This window comes from Entelurus aequoreus, linkage group LG11 (assembly GCF_033978785.1).
Source record: "Entelurus aequoreus isolate RoL-2023_Sb linkage group LG11, RoL_Eaeq_v1.1, whole genome shotgun sequence".
Taxonomy (NCBI): Eukaryota; Metazoa; Chordata; class Actinopteri; order Syngnathiformes; family Syngnathidae; genus Entelurus; species Entelurus aequoreus.
This window is the reverse complement of record NC_084741.1, coordinates 39,104,591-39,130,485: the sequence shown is the minus strand read 5'-3', so window position 1 is coordinate 39,130,485 and position 25,895 is coordinate 39,104,591. Positions and strand designations below refer to the sequence as shown.

Here is a 25,895-nt window from a genome sequence, read left to right as displayed (position 1 = left end):
TTGCCAAATACAAACGTGCATACATTTAATGGTTAATAATGGCTCACTAGTACAATATTAGTTGTTTTCAGCATTTTATATATAAGTAATACACAATGTGCATGCATGTGGTCAATGTAAAATAAACAAAAACAACTTTGAAATGCTTACAAAATATGTTCACAAGACTTTATTTTGTGAAAGAAAAGACAATTTGATGTCATAATAATAAAAGGTGAAAATTATTTTCCAAAAAATACATTTCCAGCGCTTGGTTTGTAGTGTACAGAATGGCTCCACACAAGGCTTCTTCCATTGCAACATAAATGAGTGATATTATTATTATTGTTTATCGTCACACTTATGCTATACCTTTAAGTTGAAATATCTGTAAGAGTTTTCTTTCTGTATTTGAAAGCAGCATTTAAACATGTCTCAAGTTAAACTCAACAATAAGTCAGAAACATACACATTGGAAAACGTGAAATAATGAAGTTATAAATGATTAGTTTCAGTAGTAGAGCATATGTATGACTTTTGAGCGAGTCAAACTATTTTCACCTTTTTCTATTAAGACCTTCGCAGTAAATAAATCTTCAATATATCCAACATTTGACATGTCTAAAATTATTTATAATATACAGTATTTATAGACACATAAGCACATTCCCACTTGTGTTTTTATACTTCAGCTTTCCTGAAGAATTGCAAGAATATCATCGTAGTAGATGAAGGACAGGCAATATATGATTTTGTTTCAGGTTGTCCCAATATTAGATTATCAATGTTAACAGTTAAGCACATGTTACTGCAATTACCACGGTATTTGTAGATATTTGATCATATCTAATCAATCAATCTAATTATTTTTTGTATTTGGTGTACTTAATTCAATCTGTACTGTATTTGTACAAAAGCAAATGTTTATATTGTAGGGATGTAACAATGTGAACATTTCATATCATTTCATATGGGGCGGCGTGGCGAAGTTGGTAGAGTGGCCGTGCCAGCAATCGGAGGGTTGCTGGTTACTGGGGTTCAATCCTCACCTTCTACCATCCTAGTCACGTCCGTTGTGTCCTTGGGCAAGACCCTTCACCCTTGCTCCTGATGGCTGCTGGTTAGCGCCTTGCATGGCAGCTCCTGCCATCAGTGTGTGAATGTGTGTGTGAATGGGTGAATGTGGAAATACTGTCAAAGCGCTTTGAGTACCTTGAAGGTAGAAAAGCGCTATACAAGTACAACCCATTTATCATTTATCATTTATATCACTGGTATCACTCTTATCGCGGTATTGTTGAATGTGCTTGAAAAATACACTATATTGCCAAAAGTATTTGGCCACCCATCCAAATTATCAGAATCAGGTGTCCTAATCACTTGGCCTGGCCACAGGTGTATAAAATCAAGCACTTTGGCATGGAGACTGTTTCTACAAACATTTGTGAAAGATTGGGCCGCGCTCAGGAGCTCAGTGATTTCCAGTGTGCAACTGTCATAGGATACAACCTGTACAACAAATCCAGTCGTGAAATTTCCTCACTCGTAAATATTCCAAAGTCAGCTGTCGGCTTTATAATAAAAACATGGAAGAGTTTGGACACAACAGCAACTCAGCCACGAAGTGGTAGGCCCATACTTGCCCGTTGCATTGTTGTCCGGGTGGAAATCGGGGCAAATCCGGGAGAATGGTTGCCCCGGGAGATTTTCGGGAGGGGCACTTAAATTCGTAAGTCTCCCGGGAAAATCGGGAGGGTTGGCAAGTATGGGTAGGCCACATAAACTGACAGAGAGGGGTCAGCTGATGCTGAAGGGCATAGTGCAAAGAGGTCGCCGACTCTCTGCACAGTCAGTTGCTACAGAGCTCCAAACTTCATGTGACTTCCAATTAGCCCACGTACAGTACGCAGAGAGCTTCATGGAATGGGTTTCCATAGCCGAGCAGCTGCCTCTAAGCCATACATCACAAAGTCCAAGGCAAAGCGTCAGATGCAGTGGTGTAAAGCACGTCGCCACTGGACTCTAGAGCAGTGGAGACGCGTTCTCTGGAGTGATGAATCATGCTTTTCCATCTGGCAATCCGATGGACGAGTCTGGGTTTGGAGGTTGCCAGGAGAACGGTACATTTCGGACTGCATTGTGCAGAGTGTGAAATTTGGTGGAGGAGGGATTATGGTGTGGGGTTGTTTTTAAGGAGTTGGGCTTGGCCCCTTAGTTCCAGTCAAAGGAACTTTGAATGCTAGAGGATACCGAAAAATTTTGGACAATTCCATGCTCCCAACCTTGTGGGAACAGTTTGGAGCGGGTCCCTTCCTCTTCCAGCATGGCTGTGCACAAGGGCACAAAGCAAGGTCCATAAAGACATGGATGACAGAGTCTGGTGTGGATGAACTTGACTGGCCTGCACAGAGTCCTGACCTGAACCCGATAGAACACCTTTGGGATGAATTAGAACGGAGACTGAGAGCCAGGCCTTCTCGACAAACATCAGTGTGTGACCTCACCAATGCGCTTTTGGAAGAATGGTCAAAAATTCCTGTAAACACACTCCGCAACCTTGTAGACAGCCTTCCTAGAAGAGTTGAAGCTGTAACAGCTGCAAAAGGTGGACCGACATCATATTGAATCCTATGGGTTAGGAATGGGATGGCACTTCAAGTTCATATGTGAGTCAAGGCAGGTGGCCAAATTCTTTTGGCAATATAGTGTACTTGTACACACACTTGAAAATTATTAAAACATTTTAAAATAACTAATAAAAACAGACAGTTACAAAAGCCACTATATTGTATGTTTTGTGTTTCCTATGCTTCACAAATATTGGTTTGTACTGTAGCCCTTTAAGATGTATTTAAATCAAAAGCGCATAACATCTAAAATTTATTTTTATTGTCCATAATTTTTGGCTTGTGCCATCTTATTCTATTCAGCGGTCCTTGAAGGTACCGTAAAGACACCTCCGTCTAAAGAACGATCACTTTGTTTGAAGAGAGCACAGCTTTTAAGTTCAATGTGCACAATTGAATATTTTAACTGTTAAGAAAGCATTGTGGTTATACAACTTTCGATTGACGTATGTTGTTTCTTAATAGGGAAAGACAATATAAGTTTAAAATGAGGCTATGTTGTTTCTTAATAGGGAAAGACAATATAAGTTTAATTTGGGGCATGTTGTTTTTAAATATATATAGACGTTAATGTCTCTTGTTTTCATGTTAGAATTTAAGCTAGAGGGTGGCGCCAGTCAGTCCATGAGTTTATCAAAGTGCAGTCATCAATCATTTTAATTAAATCGGTTATGTTAACCGTCGGGAGTTTTACTGCGGTTATCATTATTACTGTTCATTGTTACATCTCTATTATATAGTCAATGCCTTTTAAGGTGTGGACTGAAAGGTTGGCATTTAGAGGTTTCCTGAATTCGCTTGATTGTGGAAATTCAAAAAGCAATTATGGTTGCGCGATATGCAAAGAAAGACACAGCACTTTAGACATAAAACCCGAGACGTCCTCTGGCAGTGCCCAAATCGACACCTTCCCCCTTCGCCTTCGGCCAGCTGCTCTGGCCAGTGACCTGAACCGTCGTACCGTGTGGCTGCATCAGGGAGGGGGCTTTCTTCTACTGTGCTGGGATTAGGAGGGTCAGTTCTTGCGTGAGTTTTTCCCGAGGTTGGTTGAGGGAGAACAGAGTGCTGAGAGTCCATACCGCTGGAGTGGATCAAGGCTTTGGACACCTGTAATCTGAAGTCCATTAGAGACAAATGTGCAGGGTTGGTCAAGTGATCGTGTTTGTACAGGAGCCAGGAGTTGACCAAAGCCAGATCTGTTAGGTACCAGAGCACGGTGAGAGGCCAGCATGTTGGCAGGTTGCTGATTGGGATGGAGTAAAGATTTGACAAATCTCTGTTGAGGCGAGCTGCTGTCTGAGCTTTCTCGAAGTTGTCCATGAGAATGGCCATGTTTCTCTGACTGTGTCCCGCCGTGGATAGGATGAAACCGCAATGTGTCCTGCGCAGCATCAGCCTGCCGTCCGAGCTCACAAACTCATCGCCGATTTGACCTCTTGCCCCGCCTACCCGGCCTGCACTCTGGATTCCAGCAGCTAGGAGGCGCTCAAGCATTGCAGGGGTGGAGAGTTCTTGCTTGCAAAGAAACACTGTGCTGTCTTTGGGCACCATTTTTTTTACGACATCTTCTTTATCAGACAGATCCACTTTAAAATCCACATGTAGAAGCAAACCCCCAAATCCAATTAATGTTGTGCTGTGCAGAGCCAGCATGCTTTTGTGTTCTTTTGTTAAGGGAATTAAATATTGGTCAACTGCATAGTTCCCCTCTCTTCTAAATGACTGGCACCCTTTTTGGAAGCGGCACAATAATGGCAGAACCTTCCACAGAGGGTCCAAAGAGTCATCAGATGCTCTTTGGTAAGACATGTCAGCCTGAAGATGAGAACTGTCCCCCGACAACCCATTTTGCAAGTTAATGCAAGTTCTTTCTTCAGTACCATTACTATTTACTTGATCTTTTGCAGCAAGCTTCAACATCCGCGACAACTGAAGAAAGCGGGAAAGTGTCATGGCGTCCGCAATTAGGGACACCTTGGTCAAGTCCTCCCAGTAGAGTCTAGAGCTGGGAAACTGGAGGAAACCAAATTAGCTTGGTTAATTTTGCAATCAATCGACTCAGACCATAAGAAGAAAACATATTGATGCAAACCTTTAATGTTCCCATTGCAATGTGGATGCCAACAAACTGTGCTACTTCTCTCACGCTGACACAGTTAGGAGTGCTGGTACTTTGATTGGTGCACTGGGCTATGTCTACCCAAGTGTCCCAGTCAAAATACCTCGAGAAATAATGAATGGGTCGTCTGGTCTCTCTTGGTGCTTGGATCACACTTGATAAAAACAAAAAACAATGAAATATAATCATAATTACAGTGGTACTTCAACTTGAGTGTTTTAAGATAGCATAATTTAAGATAATTGTTATGCTTTAGGTTGCAAGCAAAAATCTGAGTTACAAGCATCTCCGCCATTAGTTAGCGTAGCAAATGTCACAGTAAACCTCACCTGTAAGATTCGACCAAAACATCCGTTCTTACTTGCCAGCAGTAGCTTATAGCAAGAGATAGACATAAATTTGTTTTTCCAAGCATGGGAAGGAAGAAAGTGACCATGAAGGACAGTACTGAGAAAAATAATTAAATTAAAAAATATATATAATTAAAAACATGACCGAGCGTGTCACCGACTTGGCGAAACAAATCGAGCGTATCACTGCTGGATTGCACCATACTGAAGAATGGGTCTTAACGCCAGTCAAGGATGTTAAAACAAAATCTAAACGGTGGATATTAATCAATGAAAATATGGAAAATCTGATGATGCTGTGTTTGACTGAGAAGCAGCTGGAGGTAGATACGGGAGAAGTCCGATCTCTAAGATAAATGCTATAAATTAGGATTACATTATTCCATAAAGCCCTTATAGGTGTTAGTAGTACATATTATTGTATCATTTTTCATAATTCTGTATCTTTTTTTAAGTTTATTTTTAATTTTTAAAAGACATGTTACCTGTTAAAAATGGTGCTGTTTAGGGGGCGGCAAGCACCAATTGAATTGATTTCAATTCATTTTAATGGGCGACTTTGATTTGCCGTTAAAGCATTTTGAGTTAAGAGCTCCATCATCGCAACAATTAACCTCGTAAGTTGAAGTACTACAGTAGCACCATACGTTTTTCTTAATCAAAACAATAGTCATTGTTTTTACTGAATGGCCTCAACAATTACCTCTTTTATTCTACATTATCCTCATATTGTGATGAGTTAATACATACTTACTTGGAGTAATACAAAGCCTAAATCAATATTGAGAAGCTTATCAAATTCCCCTAATCCTTACTAGAATCATAAAATGTACATCATAGTCCAGTGCAGTAATGTGCAGTCAAAGGAATGTGTGCTGTAAATGATAATAATTTTAACAATTTTCTGAAATACAAATAGTTTAATTTGCACATTGTCTGCCTCATCTTAGAAACTGTTTGTTTCTCAGCATGTTGTCAAAATAATGTGTGCAAAAAGGTTTATTAAACAATAAAGGTGGGAAACTCTGGACACCTCACGATTCGATTCCGATTCAGGAGCTACGATTTGGTAAAAAATCGATTATTGAGGCATTTTTAATTTATGTATATTGATGCAGTTTTACATTTCTTTATGTTTCACTAAATAAGCGTTTATCACTTGCAAATTTTTAAAACGGTGCATTTGTAATAAAAAACAGTTAAATTAATTCCCACATTTATTAAATTAATGGAAATGTGTGCAAAACTGGAACATAAGTGCCTATAATAAAGGAGCTGGTCGGATCACTGGGTGAGGTGGCTCAATGCAGTCAGCCAAATTTTAGAACTGTCTGCATTACTTTACTTACAATAAATAAATCGATTATTAACTATTGACGTTTACTAATCGATTTCATAATCGTCCATGTCCGAATTGCGATGCATCTAAAAATCGATTATTTCCCCCACCTCTTTTTAACACCGTGTGACATCAATATCTTGTGCTGATCAGACAATATACTGCAGAGAAAAGAAAAGGTGAGGCAGACAGTACTCTGCCACACCTGAAAGAGTTGCACGTGTGCATCTAATTCTATTGCCTCACCAGCCATGAATCTCTCAGCACCTAGCTCATTCAGTGTGAGTAATAGATTAGTAAAGTATGTCAGTATGTAGAAGTAAAAAGTTGCTCTTTACTTTTGTGTCGTTACGCCTGGCTGGTGTGAGCCATTCTTGTGGAAGTAGGCCATGACTTCTGCTTCACAGTCAATGTAAGGTGGAGGCGATTCCAAAGTCACTGCATCCTCTTCATCAGAACTCTGGAGAAGAAGGCGCTGCAGCCCTGGTAGATTCTGCGACTCTGCTTCGGCATTTGTGAAAAGTCAAGTTTTCCATGTTTACTAAGATTATTAATATTAAATGACAAAACAGAAAAACATTTAACTCTTGTTGAAATGACAGAACATTACACCTGGGTCGATATTCGATAAGTCAATTAACCGAACGATAAATTATAATACATTTGATAAGTTTGCCAGCCTCAATAACCGCCATGTGCATACGTTGTTACGGGCTGCAAGAGGCAGAGCGGTCGCTCTTGGCGGCAGCTGCGGGCGTTTGTACAACATGCACTTAAACAGTAACAATGATAACCGCTGTAAAACTCCCGACGGTTAGTATTACCGTGTTAAATTAAAATTTTGGAAAAAGAGTGACTGATAACCACACGTTGATAAAATTATGGAACTGGTCACAACTTACAAGGCCTTCACAAAAAAATTGAAAATGTGGCTTATCAACGCCTACAACTGCCAGCACTAAAAGATGAGCCTGCTTTGATGCTAAGATAAATGTTATGTTATGTTGTATTTTATTTTTGCAGTTGAAACAGGCGGGAGGTGTCTTTAACAGATAACTAACTGGCGTGACGTCACCGGAAGTGAAAAGGAGGGATCACCAAATTTGCATTTTTTTAAAAAAGATTTGTAAACTCAAATGGAAGAAGATAAACATATTAAAACAAACAAATTAAATAATGTGGCTATTATGAAGCCAAAACAACATTCAATGTTTCCTCTGCCAACAAAGTAAATTGTGTGTTTATTTTAGTTGTTAAAAAATAAAATAAAACTTTGTTAAAAGATTTTAGTGTGGGTATAAGTACTTTTTGAGCACATCCAACAATACTGCACTAATAATGATAATCCTGAGCATATTGGTCACAATAACTTTATTTAGCCATATTATTTATTGTTTTAGTTCTGTATATTTGAGGGTTCTTCACCCCCTCCGTAACAGAGACAGAACGTATTTTATTGCTTTTGGTTGTGATTTATTTTTTAATTTTTTATTTTAAATCAATTACACACTTTTGCAAAGAGAGTATCTTTAAAAGTTTACATTCCAATTGCAATGCTAAAATATATGAGAAATACAAGTTTGTTGCATTCTTAAGGGTAGACTTGCATTATTATTATGTATTATCATTACATCAGTGGTTATTTGGTCTCAAAATAATGTTAACAATAACATTGTTTATCGGCAATAATTATTATTATTATTATAATTAATAATAATTTGTAGGTCAATATATTGTCAAGCAAAATTCGTTATCGACCCAGACGTACAGAACATTCATGAAATAAAATGGCAACATGCTCACTGCTCAGTGTCAAGGTGTATTCCAGTCATTGTACTTATTTCTGTTGTGTCAATTTATTATTAACTGGCATGAGTAAGGATTGCAATAATTATGACATAGCTACATTGTGCACTTGGGCTTGGGCTCATGCATGAGCAATCATACCATGGGCTTTAACTCTGTGGATTATTTAAATTTGTACTGATTGTTGTTGTTGTGTAAGGTGAACAATATTATGTGTGGCAGGAGGAATGCGTCGTTTGTACAACACACCCCGGTTGAGGGCCTATGCATATGCTCATGTGCCCACTAAAACTAAAAGGGGCAACAATAGAATATTATTTAGAATATTCACATTTGTATTCTGATGTACACCAATGTGCTGTGTTCTTGCAATGCCAAATTTGCCACCTATCCACACAATTTTGCGAAATTTTACGGAAATTAGTAATTCCGCTAACTAACACAAAAATGGGGTACACCTGCTCAAAGATAACAAAGCTCCATCAGACAGGTTATGTTTTATGTTACGTTAAAACAATGACAGTGTGAAAATGTTAGCAGTTTTTCAGTATGAAACATCTCTACACATCCAATAAAAACAAAAATTAAAAAAACAAACCTTGTTCATCTGCAATATCACCAACCCCCATCTCTGGTTCTCTCATATCTTGGTAGTCTTCTTGATTGTGTATGCCTCCATCTGTGTTAATATGATTCAAAATTAAAATGTCTTCTATTATCTTTTATATACTGTGAACACACACAAAAACGTCCCAAACTCACATAAATTACATTCCGTAGTTGGATCTGCCGTTTGTCTGTAATCAGCTTCTGTGGTTAAACTTCCACAGTTAGTTTGATCAGACCCCAAGAAAATATCCTTCTCCTCCTCCTTCACTGGGTAGAAGATGCACTGTTTGTTGCTGAAGTCAGGGGTCACATGACAGTCCCTTGTTGTCTCCTCGATGTCTGTGACTAAACACAAATATTGCTAATCAGTCTCTGAACAGCTCAAAATAGGTCTAACTGACCATGCCGTTTTTGATCAGCGAGGGACATTTGTTTGTCACACACGTTTTGAATAACATACTCTTATGAATTAGTTGTAAAGTTATCCTTTTGCCTTTATTTTTCATAGTGTTTGTTGAATCTTTGTTGCTCTTGCTCGATTATAAAATATGTGGATCAAGGAGCTGGTCTAAGAAGTAGAGGAGCAACATTTATAGATTTAAAATATTCAGTGTTTTATTATTTATAGTCTAATATTGTGAACCCCACATTCTGTATTTTGCTAACTAAAAAAACCATCTCAAAAATGGAATTAACTTTAGTTTTCTTACTGAATTATATGACAGAATGTACATAAAAATATAGAATGTGGGATTTACAATATTGACTATGAACAATAAAACACTGAATGTTTACAATATCTTAACATTGCTCCTCTACTTCCCAGACCACCTCCTTGATCGACATGTTTTATAATCAAGCAAGAACAACAAAGATGCAACAAACAGGGCAAAACAAATGCAAAGGGTAAAAAAACATTCCCATATTCAATAATATCACTGGAATTTTTTCTATAGTTTGAAAACATCCAGCGGGCCACTGGATTATGACGTGTTTTGACATAACACCTGGTGGTCAGATGCTTGTGTGCATGACATCACACCTGGTGTCAGGTGCTAGTGTGTCACACCTGGTGGTTGTGTGTGATGTCACACCTGGTGGAAGGCACGTGATTAGAACTTAATGAAAAAGACTGAAAATAATCCGGGGGTCACACAGATGGTTCATCAAGTTATTTATATTATTTACACATTACTTTGGTTTAGCATTGTTGCTTTGATGGCTCTGACAATGGCAGCTTGCATTTTACTTTTTGTTTCGGCTTTAGTGGATTCTGCCTTGTATTTTACAGCAAATTTCTGTCTCTTCAACTCCCTCTCCACTTCCAACTGCTCCAAATGCAAAAATTCAAAATGGTTCAACTATTCAATAAATGGGTTAAATGGGTTGTACTTGTATAGCGCTTTTCTACCTTCAAGGTACTCAAAGCGCTTTGACAGTATTTCCACATTTACCCATTCACACACACATTCACACACTGATGGCGGGAGCTGCCATGCAAGGCGCTAACCAGCAGCCATCAGAGGCAAAGGGTGAAGTGTCTTGCCCAAGGACACAACGGACGTGACAAGGAAGGTAGAAGGTGGGGATTGAACCCCAGTAACCAGCAACACTCCGATTGCTGGCACAGCCACTCTACCAACTTCGCCACGCCGTCCCCAATGTCAAAATATAAAGAGTAGAAATAATGAACAAAATGTCACCTACTGTCCTGTTCTAAAACACCAATGACAATGAAATTTAGCATTTAGACAGGTTATACTGTAGCAAAAGTCATCACATGTCTGCCACAATCATGTGTGTTCTTAAATGTGTATTCCACGTCTTCCATGTCGAGAGCAGTTTTGATTTGGGCTTACATGGTAAACAACTAAAATTAATGTTTTGGGCACTGTTTTTTCCAGACGCATAGATTTGTCCAAATGTGGCCAAGTAGATGCATTGTGGGTTTCCTGGATGTCATCTACATCGCTAAAAGAAAAATCTCAGGAAGAGAATCCCTCTGCCGTCTTCCACTATTTTTTAAAAAAATATATATAAATCGCCCGCTTGAATATTCCCTCTTCCCTTCTCCGACTCTCTCGTCGTAATTTGTGATGTGCGTGTCTTTTGGGATTTCCCTTCCTGGTTCAATGACCCGCCCTATCTTGCTTCTGATTGGCCTGTCCGTAATGTTTTGCCCTAATCTTAACCAATCGTTACTCATCATAGTAAACCAACCAACCAATCATGGATTCTCTTATACGTACACCAACCAATCATCATTGATGTTTCCCGTATATGTTGTTCCCTGCCCGCGGAGTTGCTTTGCTATGTAGCTTAGACTTTTTAGTTAATAATTTTTAATGGAATATCAAAAACCGTACTCATTACGAACAAAACATCGTTTTGGCAGGTATGGCAAAGAGACGGATCAAGATTTTAACACACATTGTAGGTCGGAAAACGAAGAAAAACGGAAAATATTTTTTCATATTTTTACAGAGATAAAAAAGACGGATTTTCGAAAAATCACATGCCCACCTGGTCGTCAGGTGCTAGTGTGCGTGACGTTACACCTGGTGGTCAGGTGCTAGTGTGTGTGATGTCACACCTGGTGGTCAGGTGCTAGTGTGTGACGTTACACCTGGTGGTCAGGTGCTAGTGTGTGTGATGTCACACCTGGTTGTCAGGTGCTAATGTGTGTGATGTCACATCTGGTGGTCAGGTGCTATTGTATTTGTGCTAAAATGTGTGGCATCACACCTGGTGATAAGGAAGTGTTTATTATGTTGTATTATGCCCAGGAAGCCCATTTAACTTGCCTTTTTCTATGCTGTTTTGCAAAATCTGTGTAATGTGACTTCAAACTTGACAGCTCATTGTCTGGTTCTGAGACAGGATCAATTGCTTCAGCCTTGATTTGCCAGAAGTGAATCTTGCTTTTTGATGCAGCAAATTTTTTGACATTGAATATTTCAGCGCTGAATTTTTTTTTTACACTGAATGTTTATATATTAAATTTCATTCATACACTAAATTTGTATAAACTGACTTTTTTACACTGAATTTTTATACACTGAATTTTAAAACACTGCATTTTTTTAAATGAAATTGTCAGTATAATTTGACGTAACAAAATTCAGTTTACAAAATTCGGACGCAAAAAATTCAGTTACCGTATTTTTCCAACTATAAGTTGCTCCGGAGTATACGTTACACCGGCCGAAAATGCACAATAAAGAAGGAAAAAAACATATATACGTCACACTGGAGTATAAGTTGCATTTTTGGGGGAAATTTATTTGATAAAATCCAACACCAAGAATAGACATTTGAAAGGCAATTTAAAATAAATAAAGAATAGTGAACAACAGGCTGAATAAGTGTACGTTATATGACGCATAAATAACCAACTGAGAACGTGCCTGGTATGTTAACGCAACACATCATGGCAAGAGTCATTCAAATAACTATAACACATAGAACATGCTATACGTTTACCAAACAATCTGTCACTCCCGATCGCTAAATCCGATGAAATCTTCCTCCCCGGTGTCGCCTCTGTTATGCGCCGTTTCCTTTCTTTCTGCTGCTCGATCGCCGTTTTCTGCTGCTTATTTCTCTACGTCCGGCTTGTAATCTGCAGTATATGATTTCCTTTTCGGTGCCATTTTAGTTCAGCCCTTCTCAGTTTTTATAAGTTACCACCAATGTTGAAATAATCCATTTTAATAGCTACGGATGTAGCAGCAGTTAGCATCCCATGACCCACAATGCACTTCTGCCATGACGCACGATGCACTTCTGCCATGACGCACGATGCACTTCTGCCATGACCCGCCCCCGCCGAATTCTTATTGGTTGACGTGTGTGACGATTGCTGACGTGTGTGTGACGATTGCGGACATTTGCTTCGTCTCTTACGCAAATGAGATAATTAATATTATTTGATATTTTACGGTAATGTGTTAATAATTTCACACATAAATTGCTCCGAAGTATATGTCGCACCCCCGGCCAAACTATGAAAAAAACTGCGACTTATAATCCGAAAAACACGGTACATAAATTCAGTGTCAATAAAAAGCTTGTGTAGTAAAGACACAAATTAACCTCCATACGGGGCACAAAGAACCATTTGCACTAACATTTACACATATTGACAAGTTAGTCTCTAATTGGCCTAACAATATGTTTTGGACTGTGGGAGGAAATTGTAGGACCGTGAGAAAACCAATGCAAGCACAGGAAGAACATGCAAATTCCACACAGGGAGGTCTGAGCCAAGATTCATACCACTTTGAGGTAGATGTGTTAACCATTGTGGAATAATTTGTTTAAAATGAGTACTTACATGAACTGCTGGAATGTCTGCTATCTGGTGTGGCCCGAGCATCATTCAGACCAGCGCTGATCTCCTCTTTCACCAAGACCGTTCGAATGTCTTGGTTCTGCAGTGACGGGATTTCTTTGTTACTTTCATTTTGAAGTGAGGATTCTGATGCATTCTCTTCAACTTTGATCCCTGGGCTAAGAGGCACCTCATTAACAGCAGTGCAGTCCTCACCCTGAAAATAAAATAACATTTGAAAGGTGTGTTGTGTTTGCTGGTACTATTTAACAGTAAAACACAATTACAATATCCCACCTGTCTTTGATTGTTACATGTGGACATCAGATGGATCTGTTTGTTCGCCATTGGTTGTCCAGAGGTGACAATCTTCGTAAGGATGATTCCTGGAGATGATGATTCCATAGGCTGACTCTCCTTGTCAAGTTCATCATTAATGGATGCAGACTCCAGCTCAAACACGCCTTGCTCTTCCGGGGCGGAATAGGATACTTCATCCAATGTAGAAGATGTGAGAGGTAGAAAAGTGCAAGGAGCAGGGATGACATTGGGATCAGATCTTGGATCTTTGATGCCTGGCTGGGAAGTCTGCACAAGGGCCTCAGCCTCATTGCTCACTTGGGAATCACAGCAAGGTTTTTCGTAAACGACTTCACAATCCTCAAGTTGTTTGTCCATTTCAGTGCCTTTTACAACATCTCCATGTAAATTTGTTGGTCTTCCATCCCCTGTTGAACTCTTTAAGTCTGCTTTCTTTTTGATCTGAACTAACACCTCTTCCACTTCTTCTTTGACTTGTACTTGCTCTGTGGAGCAAGACACAGACTGCAAACATTTTCCAGCATAGCTGATTATTTTTTCAGTGCTCCTTTCATTTGATACATTTTGGGAAGGGTTACAAAAAGACACACTGTTGCTTTCATTTTGTTCTCCAACAGTAACCAAGTCTACCCCAAGAAGATCATTCTGCTTAATGTCCCCATCAATGGTGGACTGGATTTCCGATTCGGAACGTAGGTTCTTGGGAGTACTTTCTCCTTGCTGTTCCTCAGTGGACACCAAAGCTTCATTGCTGTCTGGGAGGGGGTCGAGACTAGAGGCCTTGCCGTTTCTCAATAAATCTAAAGTAGGGCTTAGTTTTTGAGAGATAGGAGGCTCACCACTGACTTCGTCAGCACATGGACCAGGTAGAGAAGGGGATGGTATCAAAGCAGGAAATGAGACACTTCGTTCTCTGTCCTCCATTGCCATCTCAGGCTCAGTATCCCAACCAGTGGTAGGATTCATCAGGCCAACAACTCTTTCTTGCTGGCTAACATCCAACCGGGAGACCCCTTCAAAAATGTTTCCATTGGTGAATGTAAGCCCAGGACTCTCCATAACATGTACCTTTGCCTTGTGCATCTGAAGGGAGGCTACTTCACTGAATATCTCCCCACAGTTTTTACACTCCAAGGCTCGTTTGGAGTGTGCAGACGTTATCACACCTTCGGTATGCACATCTGAGGGAGCTTTGCGTTTTCGATTGGTCTTGGGCTTGGCTGGCTGTGTTTCAGGTGGTTGATGTTTAGCATTCATAAAGGACAGCAACGAGAGAGCCTTCTGCTTTTTTGGGGGTTGCTTTCCTTTTTTCTTACACCTAGCATTGAGACTATTTGCAGAGTTTGTTTTACGTTTGGCCTTCCCTTTTTTGCTGTGCTGCGTTTGCTGATCACAAGGTGGAGCTTCCGGTGACTGCCCTGATGTTTTTGATGGGTCCAGTTTGTGAACCTTTAACTGGGGCTGCTTGTGACCTTTCAGCAGAAGAAGGGTGTCTTGTGCTATCTGCAGACCAGTGGAGTCTGCTTGGCTTTTGCTGGTTTTTGGACTACTTTTGACTTCCTTTTTTTTTCGCTCTTTGGTCACGACTTTTGATTTGTGGGCCCCACTTTTTTGCACCATTTTAGATTGTGTTTTCTTCTTTATAAGAACTGCCTTTTGTTTGTTTATATTCTGAACTCCAGCCATTGAAACTTGTTCATCTTCTTTTAACTTTTTTTTCTTCTCTTTGCTTGTTGGAGACATCTGTGACTCTTTGGTTAATGGTGATGTATGGACATCAGTTGAAGACAGTAAACTCTTGTTTTTTTTACTTTTATTGGACACCACCTTTTTCTTCTTTGATGGCACTTTATTCTCTGGCAGCTTTGTCTCCCCAGTACTCACAGATTCATCTTGGGTTGACTGGCATCTCTGAGGCGGCGTCCCTTGTTTTTTGTTTCCTTTGTTTTTCTTTTCCTTTTGGGGGCTACATGTCATAACAAGGTGAGACTTTTTTGCTTTTTTGGGTTTAGATGGTTTGCCAGCACTTTGTAAATCCTCATCAAGTATGGTCCCTATCAATTCTTGCATATAACTTTGTATAAATAAAGCCCTGGCAGGCTTCCTTTTGCGTATTTTCACAAGCTCTTGTGCTGACATCACATTGACAGGTAACTCTGAGATCTGTGGCCGCTGATTAGTGTGTGACGGTGATGGAATAGTCTTCTTAGAAGAAACATCCACAACTTCAGTCTGACTTTCCACCTCATCCTTGCCCTGCTTTGCATCAACTAGTGATTGTTCATCCTGTGTAGTCTTCTCTTGATATTCCTGGGGATTTACAATGTCTGACACACAGTGGATCTGACCGTGGTCCTCGGTTTGAATCTGTGAGAGAGCATCCACCTGAGGGTGACCTCCAGGTTCTTCTGGACCTTGTGTTGGTGCATATGAGAGATCATATTTGCTTTGTACATATGTTAAGTTCTGCTTAACTGCAGATGCGGATGACGGGACTGAAGAGCCAGATTCCGTTTCTATACTTGGGCAAGGCGTTTTTACCAGCTCAGTTGTTGGAACCAATAAGGTGGGTGGAATTTCCTGGTTTGGTTCATTGTGAGATTGTTCCAGCTCAGCAGTTGGTGTCAGGGCAGGCGTAAGTTCTAATGTGATAATTTGTTCACGGTCTTGTTTGGGGTCATTTTCTTCATTGGTGCAAACCAATGAGTCAGTGGTATTGGAGTATGTTGTATTCATCTTAGGTTGTGAATTAATTTGATGCATAAACTCTCCCTCTGCCTCCATTCTTCGTACATCTGGAACAAAACCAAGCGCAAAGCTTTCCCCTGACACTATTTGGGAACCAAATTCTGAGAACGGCGGGTTTATTAACTGTTCATCAGGCGTAATTGGTTCCAATATGATGGTTTGTTCCATTGGATCATATGAGTTCAGAGGTAAGTCTTCTTGTATTGTCTTTACATCCACCTGTGTCATTCCCGTAAAATCCAACTGGGGAGGTTTAGGATATAATTGTTCTGGTTTGGATTGCTCAGGGATCTGCTGGATTTCCAAAGGTGGAGCATTAGGAGGTACTTGACCCAAAATGACAACTTGCTTTACTTTCTGAATGTTTCCCAAAGATTCAATGAGCCTGTGAATTAGCTCTGTGTTAATATTGCCGTCGACTTTCCGGAGCGGCCCAAGAGGCTCAAACTGGAGCAATGATGGTTGGGAAATAGATATTGGCGTTATGAGTGGAGACATTTGTGTTTGCTGAGATCCAGAAAGAGGAGGTTTGTTTAATAAAGCTGGCGATAGGTTATGCTTGGCTTTAAGATGACGAAGCATTGTCTTGAGACCCATGAAGGTAGCCTTGCAAAGAGAGCAGGGGTATTTGTTTGCTGAGGGATCTAAAGATGCAGAAAGCAAACATAAATTGGGGTATTTGATAGTCACAACTGTAAATCACACATATATAGTGGAACCTCCAAAGTCTAATACAAAACTGTTTCAATCAAATGTTCAATCATTAATCATTATAAGTGAATATATGTAATACAGGCCCAAAATGCTGATACAATTAAGCCCTTTAAGTGCAGAGGTGATTTTTTTTCCAAAGTAACATGTTAACATTATTAAATGTCATAGAAGCTTAAAGAGAGCTTAACATATGTATCACAAAACTAATGTAAACTTAAAATGAACAACAAACCCTTGAAAGAGGCCTGACTGAGAGAGGGTACATTACAGCATTAGGGTAGGGTTGGGCGATAAGGGCTAAAATCTATATGTATTGCAGCCTCCTGCTATAGAGATTGATATCATTGTATATTATTTTGTATATACTGTATATTAGAAGCATTTCAAAACGGATTACAGAGGCTCCTAATTTAGCTGCTGATGTATGCGGCAACATCCATCCATCCATACATTTTCTACCGCTTGTCCCTGGGAGCCTATCTCAGCTACATTTGGGCGGAAGGCGGGGTACACCCTGGACAAGTCGCCAACTCATCGCAGGGCCAACACAGATAGACAGACAACATTCACACTCACATTCACACACTAGGGCCAATTTAGTGTTGCCAATCAACCTATCGCGTCATTTCCGGTTGTATTATTTTCTCAAAACTATTATTAATCTACTTGCTAATGTACTGTTATTTGGTTACTTTCTGTTGTAACATGGGTCTAGCTATGCCTCCGGGTAAAATGTAATAAACACTTATTCTTCTGTTCTTTCAATACTTGACATTAGTTTTGGTCGATACTACAAATGAATACTTCAAACTTTCAAGACCATTAAATTATTTAAATTTTGATCACGGTTAAATTAGACATACACAGAATGGCGATTTAACAATATCAAATAAATGATTTCCTACGTTTGGCCCTGGTTGAATTTTTTTGGGTTTTCCCCTTAAAACCCTCCCAAGTCCATGGACTTATTTCCTGAGTTTGTAAACAAAAACAAAAAAATGTTTTGATGATAACATTAAAGGCCTACTGAAACCCACTACTACCGACCACGCAGTCTGATAGTTTATATATCAATGATGAAATCTTAACATTGCAACACATGCCAATACAGCCGGGTTAACTTATAAAGTGCAATTTTAAATTTCCCGGGAAACTTCCGGTTGAAAACGTCTAGATATGATGACGTTTGCGCGTGACGTCAATGGTTGAAGCGGAAGTATTGGGACACATTGTATCCCAATATAAGCTCTATTTTCATCGCAAAATTCCACAGTATTCTGGACATCTCTGTTGGTGAATCTTTTGCAATTTGTTTAATGAACAATGGAGACTGCAAAGAAGAAAGCTGTAGGGGGGATCGGTGTATTAGCGGCTGGCTGCAGCAACACAACCAGCAGGACTTTGAGTTGGATAGCAGACGCGCTATCCGACGCTAGCCGCCGACCGCATCGATGATCGGGTGAAGTCCTTCATCGCGCCGTCGATCGCTGGAACGCAGGTGAGCACGGGTGTTGATGAGCAGATGAGGGCTGGTGTAGGTGGATAGCTAATGTTTTTAGCGTAGCTCTGTGAGGTCCTGTAGCTAAGTTAGCTTCAATGGCGTCGTTAGCAACAGCATTGTTAAGGTTCGCCAGGCTGGAAAGCATTAACCGTGTATTTACAGGTTCATGGTTTAATAGTATTGTTGATCTTCTGTCTATCCTTCCAGTCAGGGGCTTATTTATTTTGTTTCTATCTGCAGTTAAGCCCGATGCTATCACGTTAGCTCCGTAGCTAAAGTGCTTCACCGATGTATTTTCGTGGAGATAAAAGTCACTGTGAATGTCCATTTTGCGTTCTCGACTCTCATTTTCAAGAGGATATAGTATCTGAGGTGGTTTAAAATACAAATCCGTGATCCACAATAGAAAAAGGAGAGTGTGTGGAATCCAATGAGCCCTTTTACCTAAGTTACGGTCAGAGCAAAAAAAAAAAAGTCCTGCACTGCACTCTAGTCCTTCACTCTTACATTCCTCATTCACGAGTCTTTCATCCTCGCTCAAATTAATGGGGTAATCGTTGCTTTCTCGGTCCGAATCGCTCTCGCTGCTGGTGTAAACAATGGGGAAATGTGAGGAGCCCTTCAACCTGCGACGTCACGCAACTTCCGGTACAGGCAAGGCTTTTTTTTTATCAGCGACCAAAAGTTGCGAACTTTATCGTCGATGTTCTCTACTAAATCCTTTCAGCAAAAATATGGCAATATCGCGAAATGATCAAGTATGACACATAGAATGGATCTGCTATCCCCGTTTGAATAAGAACATTTCATTTCAGTAGGCCTTTAATATTTATCTAACCGCTGTTGTATTGACCACATACAGTACTGATGATGTACTTAGGATCGTTACTGTCGATATGTGTATCTATCCGCCCACCTTTGTTGACATTCAAAAGCTCTTGTTTTAGTGTTTAGCAGTTAGAATATCCTCCTACAGTGTATTGTGTAGCATGTTTAGCTATTCCTCGTACTCCAGTCATAACATTATGTGTAAGAAACAGTTTATTTGCCATCATGAAGGCAAGAATTGCTCACTTTGAAGTGGCTTTGTACTTTGGAGCGACATTAGCCGCTAGGTTGAATGCTACAGTGCATTGATTGCTTGTCGCTGTCATATTTGCGGGACACAGCTCTAATGTGTCATCATCATGCCATATTAGTGTTAAAAGTTCTATCTTTGGACACATTTATATCAGTCATATTGTACATCGATTATATCTTGGGATGTTTTTTCAGTATAAAGTATAATAACACTATATTGAGTCTGGTGTTTGTATGATGTATTATTATAAAATTAGACGTTGAGTGTAGTCAAAAAGTGCTGTTTGTTGGCAGTCGTAGTTACTTCCCATTATTTACATTATCAATTGCTTGATAGCTAATTTGTATCTGTTTTCAACTTGATATATGCATAGTTACATTACTCACATTGTACTGGGAAGCAAAACACATTCCTCTATAGTAGTGAGTCTCAATCCGTGGTATATGTACCACGAAAAAAACTATTAAATATACTAATAAAACATTTGCCTAGTTTTTATTGAACACTTTATGTTGGTCATTATGGTGGTACTTTGAGAGTTTAGTTTTTTCTGGTGTAATACTTGGTGAAAAAAGTTTGAGAACCACTGCTCTATAGCAATTTCTAGATCTATGGAAATTAGCACACTTTTCCATCACCTATTTGCTGTCATCTGTCATGATGTTGACTTTAGAGGCTCCACTGTAGCCCAGCATCTCTTACCACGCTTTTTCTTCTGTTTTGCTTTCGTCACTTGTGCCTGGGCCCCCTCCGGCAAGTGTGACAGCATATGTTTCTTCAGATCCTTGGACTTGCTGAACATTTCCCCGCAGTCCTTGCAGGCATACGGCAACTCCCCAGTGTGTATGCGGCGGTGATACTTGAACAGAGTAAACGTTTTGCAGAGTTTACCACAGTCGGCGCAGGTATAACCTTCTTCCGCAATGTGAATCTTTTTGTGAAGCGTAAGCTCCGAAAACTTTTTAAAGGCCTGGCTACAGAGAGGACACTTGAAACGTTTCCTCTCTGCGTGAGTTTTCTGGTGGGCCCTAAGATCAGTGGAGTTGGTGAAATGGAGGTCGCAGACATAGCAGGTGAATGCCACATTCGCCAGGATGCATTGCTCGTACTCAGCGGGATGGCTCAACTTCAGGTGACGCTCTTTGCTCTTGGGGTCGCTGAAGATGATGTGGCACTCGATGCACTGCAGGGACAGCTCCGATGCTGCAGAGCAAAACACGACATCATCATTTTTGAACAAATAAAAGGGTGATGCACTTTTAAAGTAGGAACTAATGTTATTTCCTTCATTATTTTCAAGGTGATGTGACTAGGGTTGTATAATTCCGGGAATATTCAAAGTTGGAAATATATTGGGAATATATGGGAATTAACGGGAATTAATGGGAATAAACATTGAATGCAACATGCTAGATCTTGCAGCATGATTATTAACCAACCTGATTTAATGCAAATTCAGTTGAATTTCAACCCTGCACAGTGCATTCTTCCATTACATGCCCAGATAATTCCCAGCATGCTACACACTACAGTAGGGCTATTGAGGCCACACTAGTATTTGAGCCCAAGGACTTCATCCAGTCAGGTAAGTTTTGATGATATTACTGCAGTAAATATATTTGATCTATGGTATTTAAGTTTAATAGAGATGTAATTGCTTGTTACTGTATGACTGCAGACTACTCCAGCAGACTTCCACTCAAGCTAGCTAGCTAGCTGTTCCTGTACTTGTTAAATAATTTTGGCGCTAATATCTCTAGCTAGCTAGGTTTATGTACCACCAGTCTCATAATGAATCAAAAGTATTTCTCCGTTAGCCGTGATGCTAATTTTCTCTATGTTAAATCCCATTCATTTATTTTTATTATTATTGTATTATTTGTTTTTTTTTATTAATCAATCCAACAAAACAATACACAACAATACCATAATAATGCAATTCCAATTCCAAAACCAAACCCAACCCAGCAACATTCAGAATATCAATAAACAGAGCAATTGAGAGGACACACAAACATGACACAAAACAATCTAAAAGCAGTCAAATGATAAATAAATGATAAATGGGTTATACTTGTATAGCGCTTTTCTACCTTCAAGGTACTCAAAGCACTTTGACAGTATTTCCACATTCACCCATTCACACACACATTCACACACTGACGGCGGGAGCTGCCATGCAAGGCGCTAACCAGCAGCCATCAGGAGCAAGGGTGAAGTGTCTTGCCCAAGGACACAACGGGCGTGACTAGGATGGTAGAAGGTGGGGATTGAACCCCAGTAACCAGCAACCCTCCGATTGCTGGCACGGCCACTCTACCAACTTCGCCACACCGTCCTAACAAAAATGAATATTATCAACAACAGTATCAATATTAGTAACAATTTCAACATAGCAGTGATTAAAAATCCCTCATTGACATTATAATTACAGACATTTATATAAAAATAAAATAATAAAATTTAAAAAAAGGAACAATAGTGTCACAGCAGCTTACAATTGCATCGCATCTCATAAGCTTGACAGCACACTATGTCCAATATATTCACAAAGATAAAATAAGTCATATTTTTGGTTCATTTAATAGTTAAAACAAATTTAAATAATTAATTCCATATTAAAATATATGACTCATTATTATCTAAACTAAATGCAGTTTTTTTCTATTGATATCAAATCCCATTCATTTATGATCTGTAAAGTTCATCTAGCAAATACTAAATAAAAAAATGTGTAGTTTCCTCTGCCTTCTGTTCTCTTAGCCATTGTGTTGTCATACAAGAATGTAGGTTATAGTTTGATTTAGCATGCTGATTGAGTGTTCATTTATTCATCAAGCCTATTTCTATTCATTTGTCCATCAGTAAAATATGTTTAAAGACTACTCCAATTGTTTAGCTGACTATTTATATCTGTGTGTGGCATTGCATTAGTGTTTTACAAGCTTCTCATCTTATTCTACAGAATAACATGGACGTTGTCCAACTTTGAATGATCAAAAAATTGTCAAAATTTCCCGAGCTTAACTTCCCGTGGTAAATTTCCGGAAAGTTTCCGGAAATTTACCGGAAACTTTCCACCCCTTTGCAACCCTAGATGTGACTCCCCACAAGACTACCTCCCACAGTGAAAACTGATACTGTGTATGTATGAAGTACCATAAAAGGTAAAAACACAACCAACCATTAGGAATGGCCGATCGGACCTAAAATTTACAGTATATCGCAATATATATTGCAGCCTCCTACAAGAACAATATATATCACAATATATGTTTTGGTATGTAAATGATAATAGAAAAAACAGGTTACAAAGGCTCCTAATTTAGCTGCTGACATACTGGTAACATATTGTGTCAGTTGTATTTTTTTGTTAAAACTATTATTAATCTACTTGCTAATTTACTGTTAATATATGGTTGTTTTCTCTTGTTACATCCAATCCACATTTATATTCAAATGTAATAAGCACTTATTATTTTGTTTTTTGGATACTTTACATTAGTTTTGGGTGATATTACAAATTTGGGTAACGATCCAATACCAAGTAGTTACAGTACAGGGGCAGTATTGGTCATACCAATGTTGATACTGATACTTTAAATATTTAAGATCAGTGAAATATTACATTTTGGATCACAGCTGAAATATGACAAAACACAAAATATGTAGTAATATCAAAAATATCGAAAATATTGCCATATTCCCTTTTTAATAAACTTCATAATAACGGCAGTAGCGAAAAATTTCTTAATAAAAGCAAAAACTATAATTGGCTCCTATTTCCTTAGCTTAACAAAAAGAGAATTTTTTTAATGGTCGATACTACAGTATCGACCATTATGTGATACTATACTTAGTATTGTGACTGTCGATCATTGTATCGATCTGCCCCACCCCTGTTTAATTTCAAGAGCTTTAGCTTAGAAGTTAGTTATGTTTTTTTGTATCCCCCTAGTGTGTAGTGTAGTATGTTTAGCTATTCCCTGTCTTCTCGTCCTCCAGTGATAATGCCACCTGTAGGATTTGTGATTTAGAAGCCGCACTGTTGAGGACGTTGTTGTCAGTTGTTACTGTCAAATTTGCGGGACACAGCTAGAATGTGTCATCATGGTTTTTTTTGTGTCCTGTCCAGCCACTCAGGATAATCATATTGTTAATGTAGATGACCATAACTGCTGTACAGATTTTGATTTACAAAAGAGAAGTGTGGGATACTTCTCTTTGTTGCTTTATTTGTATTTGACTTTATTAAATTGATTTATTTAATGTTTGTCGCCGCTGGAGTAGAGCAAGAGGGCATAGAAAGAAGAAAAAAAGAAAGACAGAGAGGGAAATTGCAGGGACAAGTGGGGGATAAGACAGAGACAACAACAACAACAGAACATCATCAGCAAATATGATATGTACAAATATAATACGAAAAGTGATAGCAAAGAGGCAGTTAGTGAAGACACAGAAATGACAATGAACATTATTTCACTACAAATGGAGCAATAAAAATACCAATAGAAATAGCACTATTGGTAATGAATAATAATAATGACCTATATTATCAACAATACAATTGTTTCGAAAGCAAAAATACATATGTGTAATGAAAACTTGAATTAAAAAAGAAAGCAGATAAATGGAGGGGAAGAAAGAGACATACGTTTGATGAAACGTGTAACATGCATCTGTTTGACCGAGAATCAGCTGGAAGGAGATACCGTAGTCAACTCAAAGGTACATTTTGTACATTATTACATTACTTTATAAAACTACTGTAATTATTGTACTACATTTTATTTGATTGTTTTTTTTAAAATAATATTGCTTGAGTCATACCAAAGTCTATAAAAATGGGACCCATTACCTCCCTGCTTGACACTCAGCATCAAGGGTTGGAATTGGAGGTTAAATCACCAAAAATGGTTCCCGGGCGCGGCCCCCGCTGCTGCTCACTGCTACCCTCACCACCCAGGGGGTGATCAAGGGTGATGGGTCAAATGCAGAGAATAATTTCGCCACACCTAGTGTGTGTGTGACAATCATGGGTACTTTAACTTTATATAAAAGGTTGTTTTTATTTTTAAAAGACTTGTTACGTGTAAAAAATGTGCTGTTTTGGGGGGTGGGGGGTGATGGGGCAAGCACCAATTAAATTGATCTCAATTTATCTCAATAGGAGATGTTTATTTGAGATACAAGTATTTTGAGTTAAGAGCTACATCACATAACCAATTGTACTGGTAAGTTGAGGAAATACTCCACTGTTTCAAACACACAAAATTTCAACACAGAGCAAAATAAACCGTGACCTGTATTATGAACACACAACACATGTATCCCCCTGAGTGATGAAATAACGTACACTGAAACAAAAAGGAATGAGGACGTTCACACAAGGTTACTTACATGTTAGTGGCATAACCACTGGCTTGGTCATGTCCATCTTCAGAGGATCAGACATTGCTTTCCTGGAGGGAAAACATTTGACTTTTTTCTTCATCTTTTCTTCATTTGGGACTTGATCTTTATTGGTGCTCGGTGTCGACTCTGACTGAGTTTTCGGACCCTCGTCCGCTTTCATCGTTTCTGTGTTTTGGGCGGTTTCTTTCCCCTCTGCTTGTTGAAGTAATTCATCTGCGGATGTTTCATTTGTTGGATTCATATTTGTGTCTTCCATTGGAAGATGCCATGCCTCCTGTTCTTTTGCACCTGTTTCACATGATGCTGACTCAGTGGAACCGGTCTCATTGTCCAGTGTGGTTTGGGTGCTCAGTGGGTTTGGTCCACTGTCGTCTTGGGCTGGGCTCTGCATGGCTTCTCAGCTGCACTTTTTCACAAGGTTCTGGGAATCAAGACACCACAGATATAAGCAAAATAGCACACATATTAAGCCATTCCGGTAAGAAATACATTGAAATGGCTAGTGTGTGTGTGTGTGTGTGTCCTTTGTTTTCCAGATGGCCAAGTAGGCAGGCGAATGAATAGGATACTGCATTTGGATTACAAAAGCCAAGTGATGGAGATGGGAGAGCAGCTGTCTACTGTGACCTAAATTCATTATATTTGTGTTAGTGGACTAAAAATACAAATAATGTACAAACAAACATTATATACACTGATGTGATAGCTTTGTTAGCATACATGCAATGATTTACAGTGCGATAATTTAAGGTAGAAATCGCTAAAATACTGCACACAAATGTATCCGCGTTGTATATATGTGCATATAATTTTAAATGTTGTATTAGGACGTAATTCACGTGTTACCTGCGCGGGTTAGTCCATAAAATCATCACAGTATCGGTTCACACAAAGCAAAGCGTCCTGTGTAGCAGTAGCGGCGGACATTGTGACGTCACGACGTGACGACGGAG

At 39.2% G+C, this 25,895-nt stretch overlaps 1 protein-coding gene across 3 annotated transcripts; it reads right to left on the bottom strand.

The window, feature by feature from the left end:
* Positions 1 to 137: 137 nt before the first annotated feature.
* LOC133660100 (uncharacterized) lies at positions 138 to 25,895 on the bottom strand. 3 transcript variants are annotated; one of them, XM_062063231.1, is made up of 11 exons: positions 25,789 to 25,895; positions 24,928 to 25,363; positions 20,230 to 20,730; positions 13,460 to 16,875; positions 13,353 to 13,379; positions 13,166 to 13,262; positions 8,983 to 9,174; positions 8,819 to 8,899; positions 6,753 to 6,915; positions 4,699 to 4,879; positions 138 to 4,619 (listed from the first exon to the last, which is right to left on the bottom strand). In XM_062063231.1, exons 2-11 carry the CDS (start codon positions 25,331 to 25,333, stop codon positions 3,384 to 3,386), a joined length of 6,300 nt encoding a protein of 2,099 aa, XP_061919215.1. In that variant the 5' UTR covers positions 25,334 to 25,363; positions 25,789 to 25,895; the 3' UTR covers positions 138 to 3,383. The 3 variants fall into 3 exon arrangements, with proteins under 3 accessions (XP_061919215.1, XP_061919214.1, XP_061919212.1); XM_062063230.1 differs by having other exon boundaries at positions 13,166 to 13,379; positions 24,928 to 25,155; positions 25,231 to 25,363; XM_062063228.1 differs by having other exon boundaries at positions 13,166 to 13,379.

Excerpts from the sequence above, each read along its gene's own strand:
- LOC133660100 (XM_062063228.1), bottom strand. The coding sequence starts at position 25,333 with ATGCAGAGCCCAGCCCAAGACGACAGTGGACCAAACCCACTGAGCACC. Across the intron at positions 9,175-13,165 it reads CAGACATTCCAGCAGTTCAT|TCACAGACATCGAGGAGACA; the intron begins GTAAGTACTCAT and ends ATTTGTGTTTAG. Across the intron at positions 4,620-4,698 it reads TTGCAATGGGAACATTAAAG|TTTCCCAGCTCTAGACTCTA; the intron begins GTTTGCATCAAT and ends GGTTTCCTCCAG.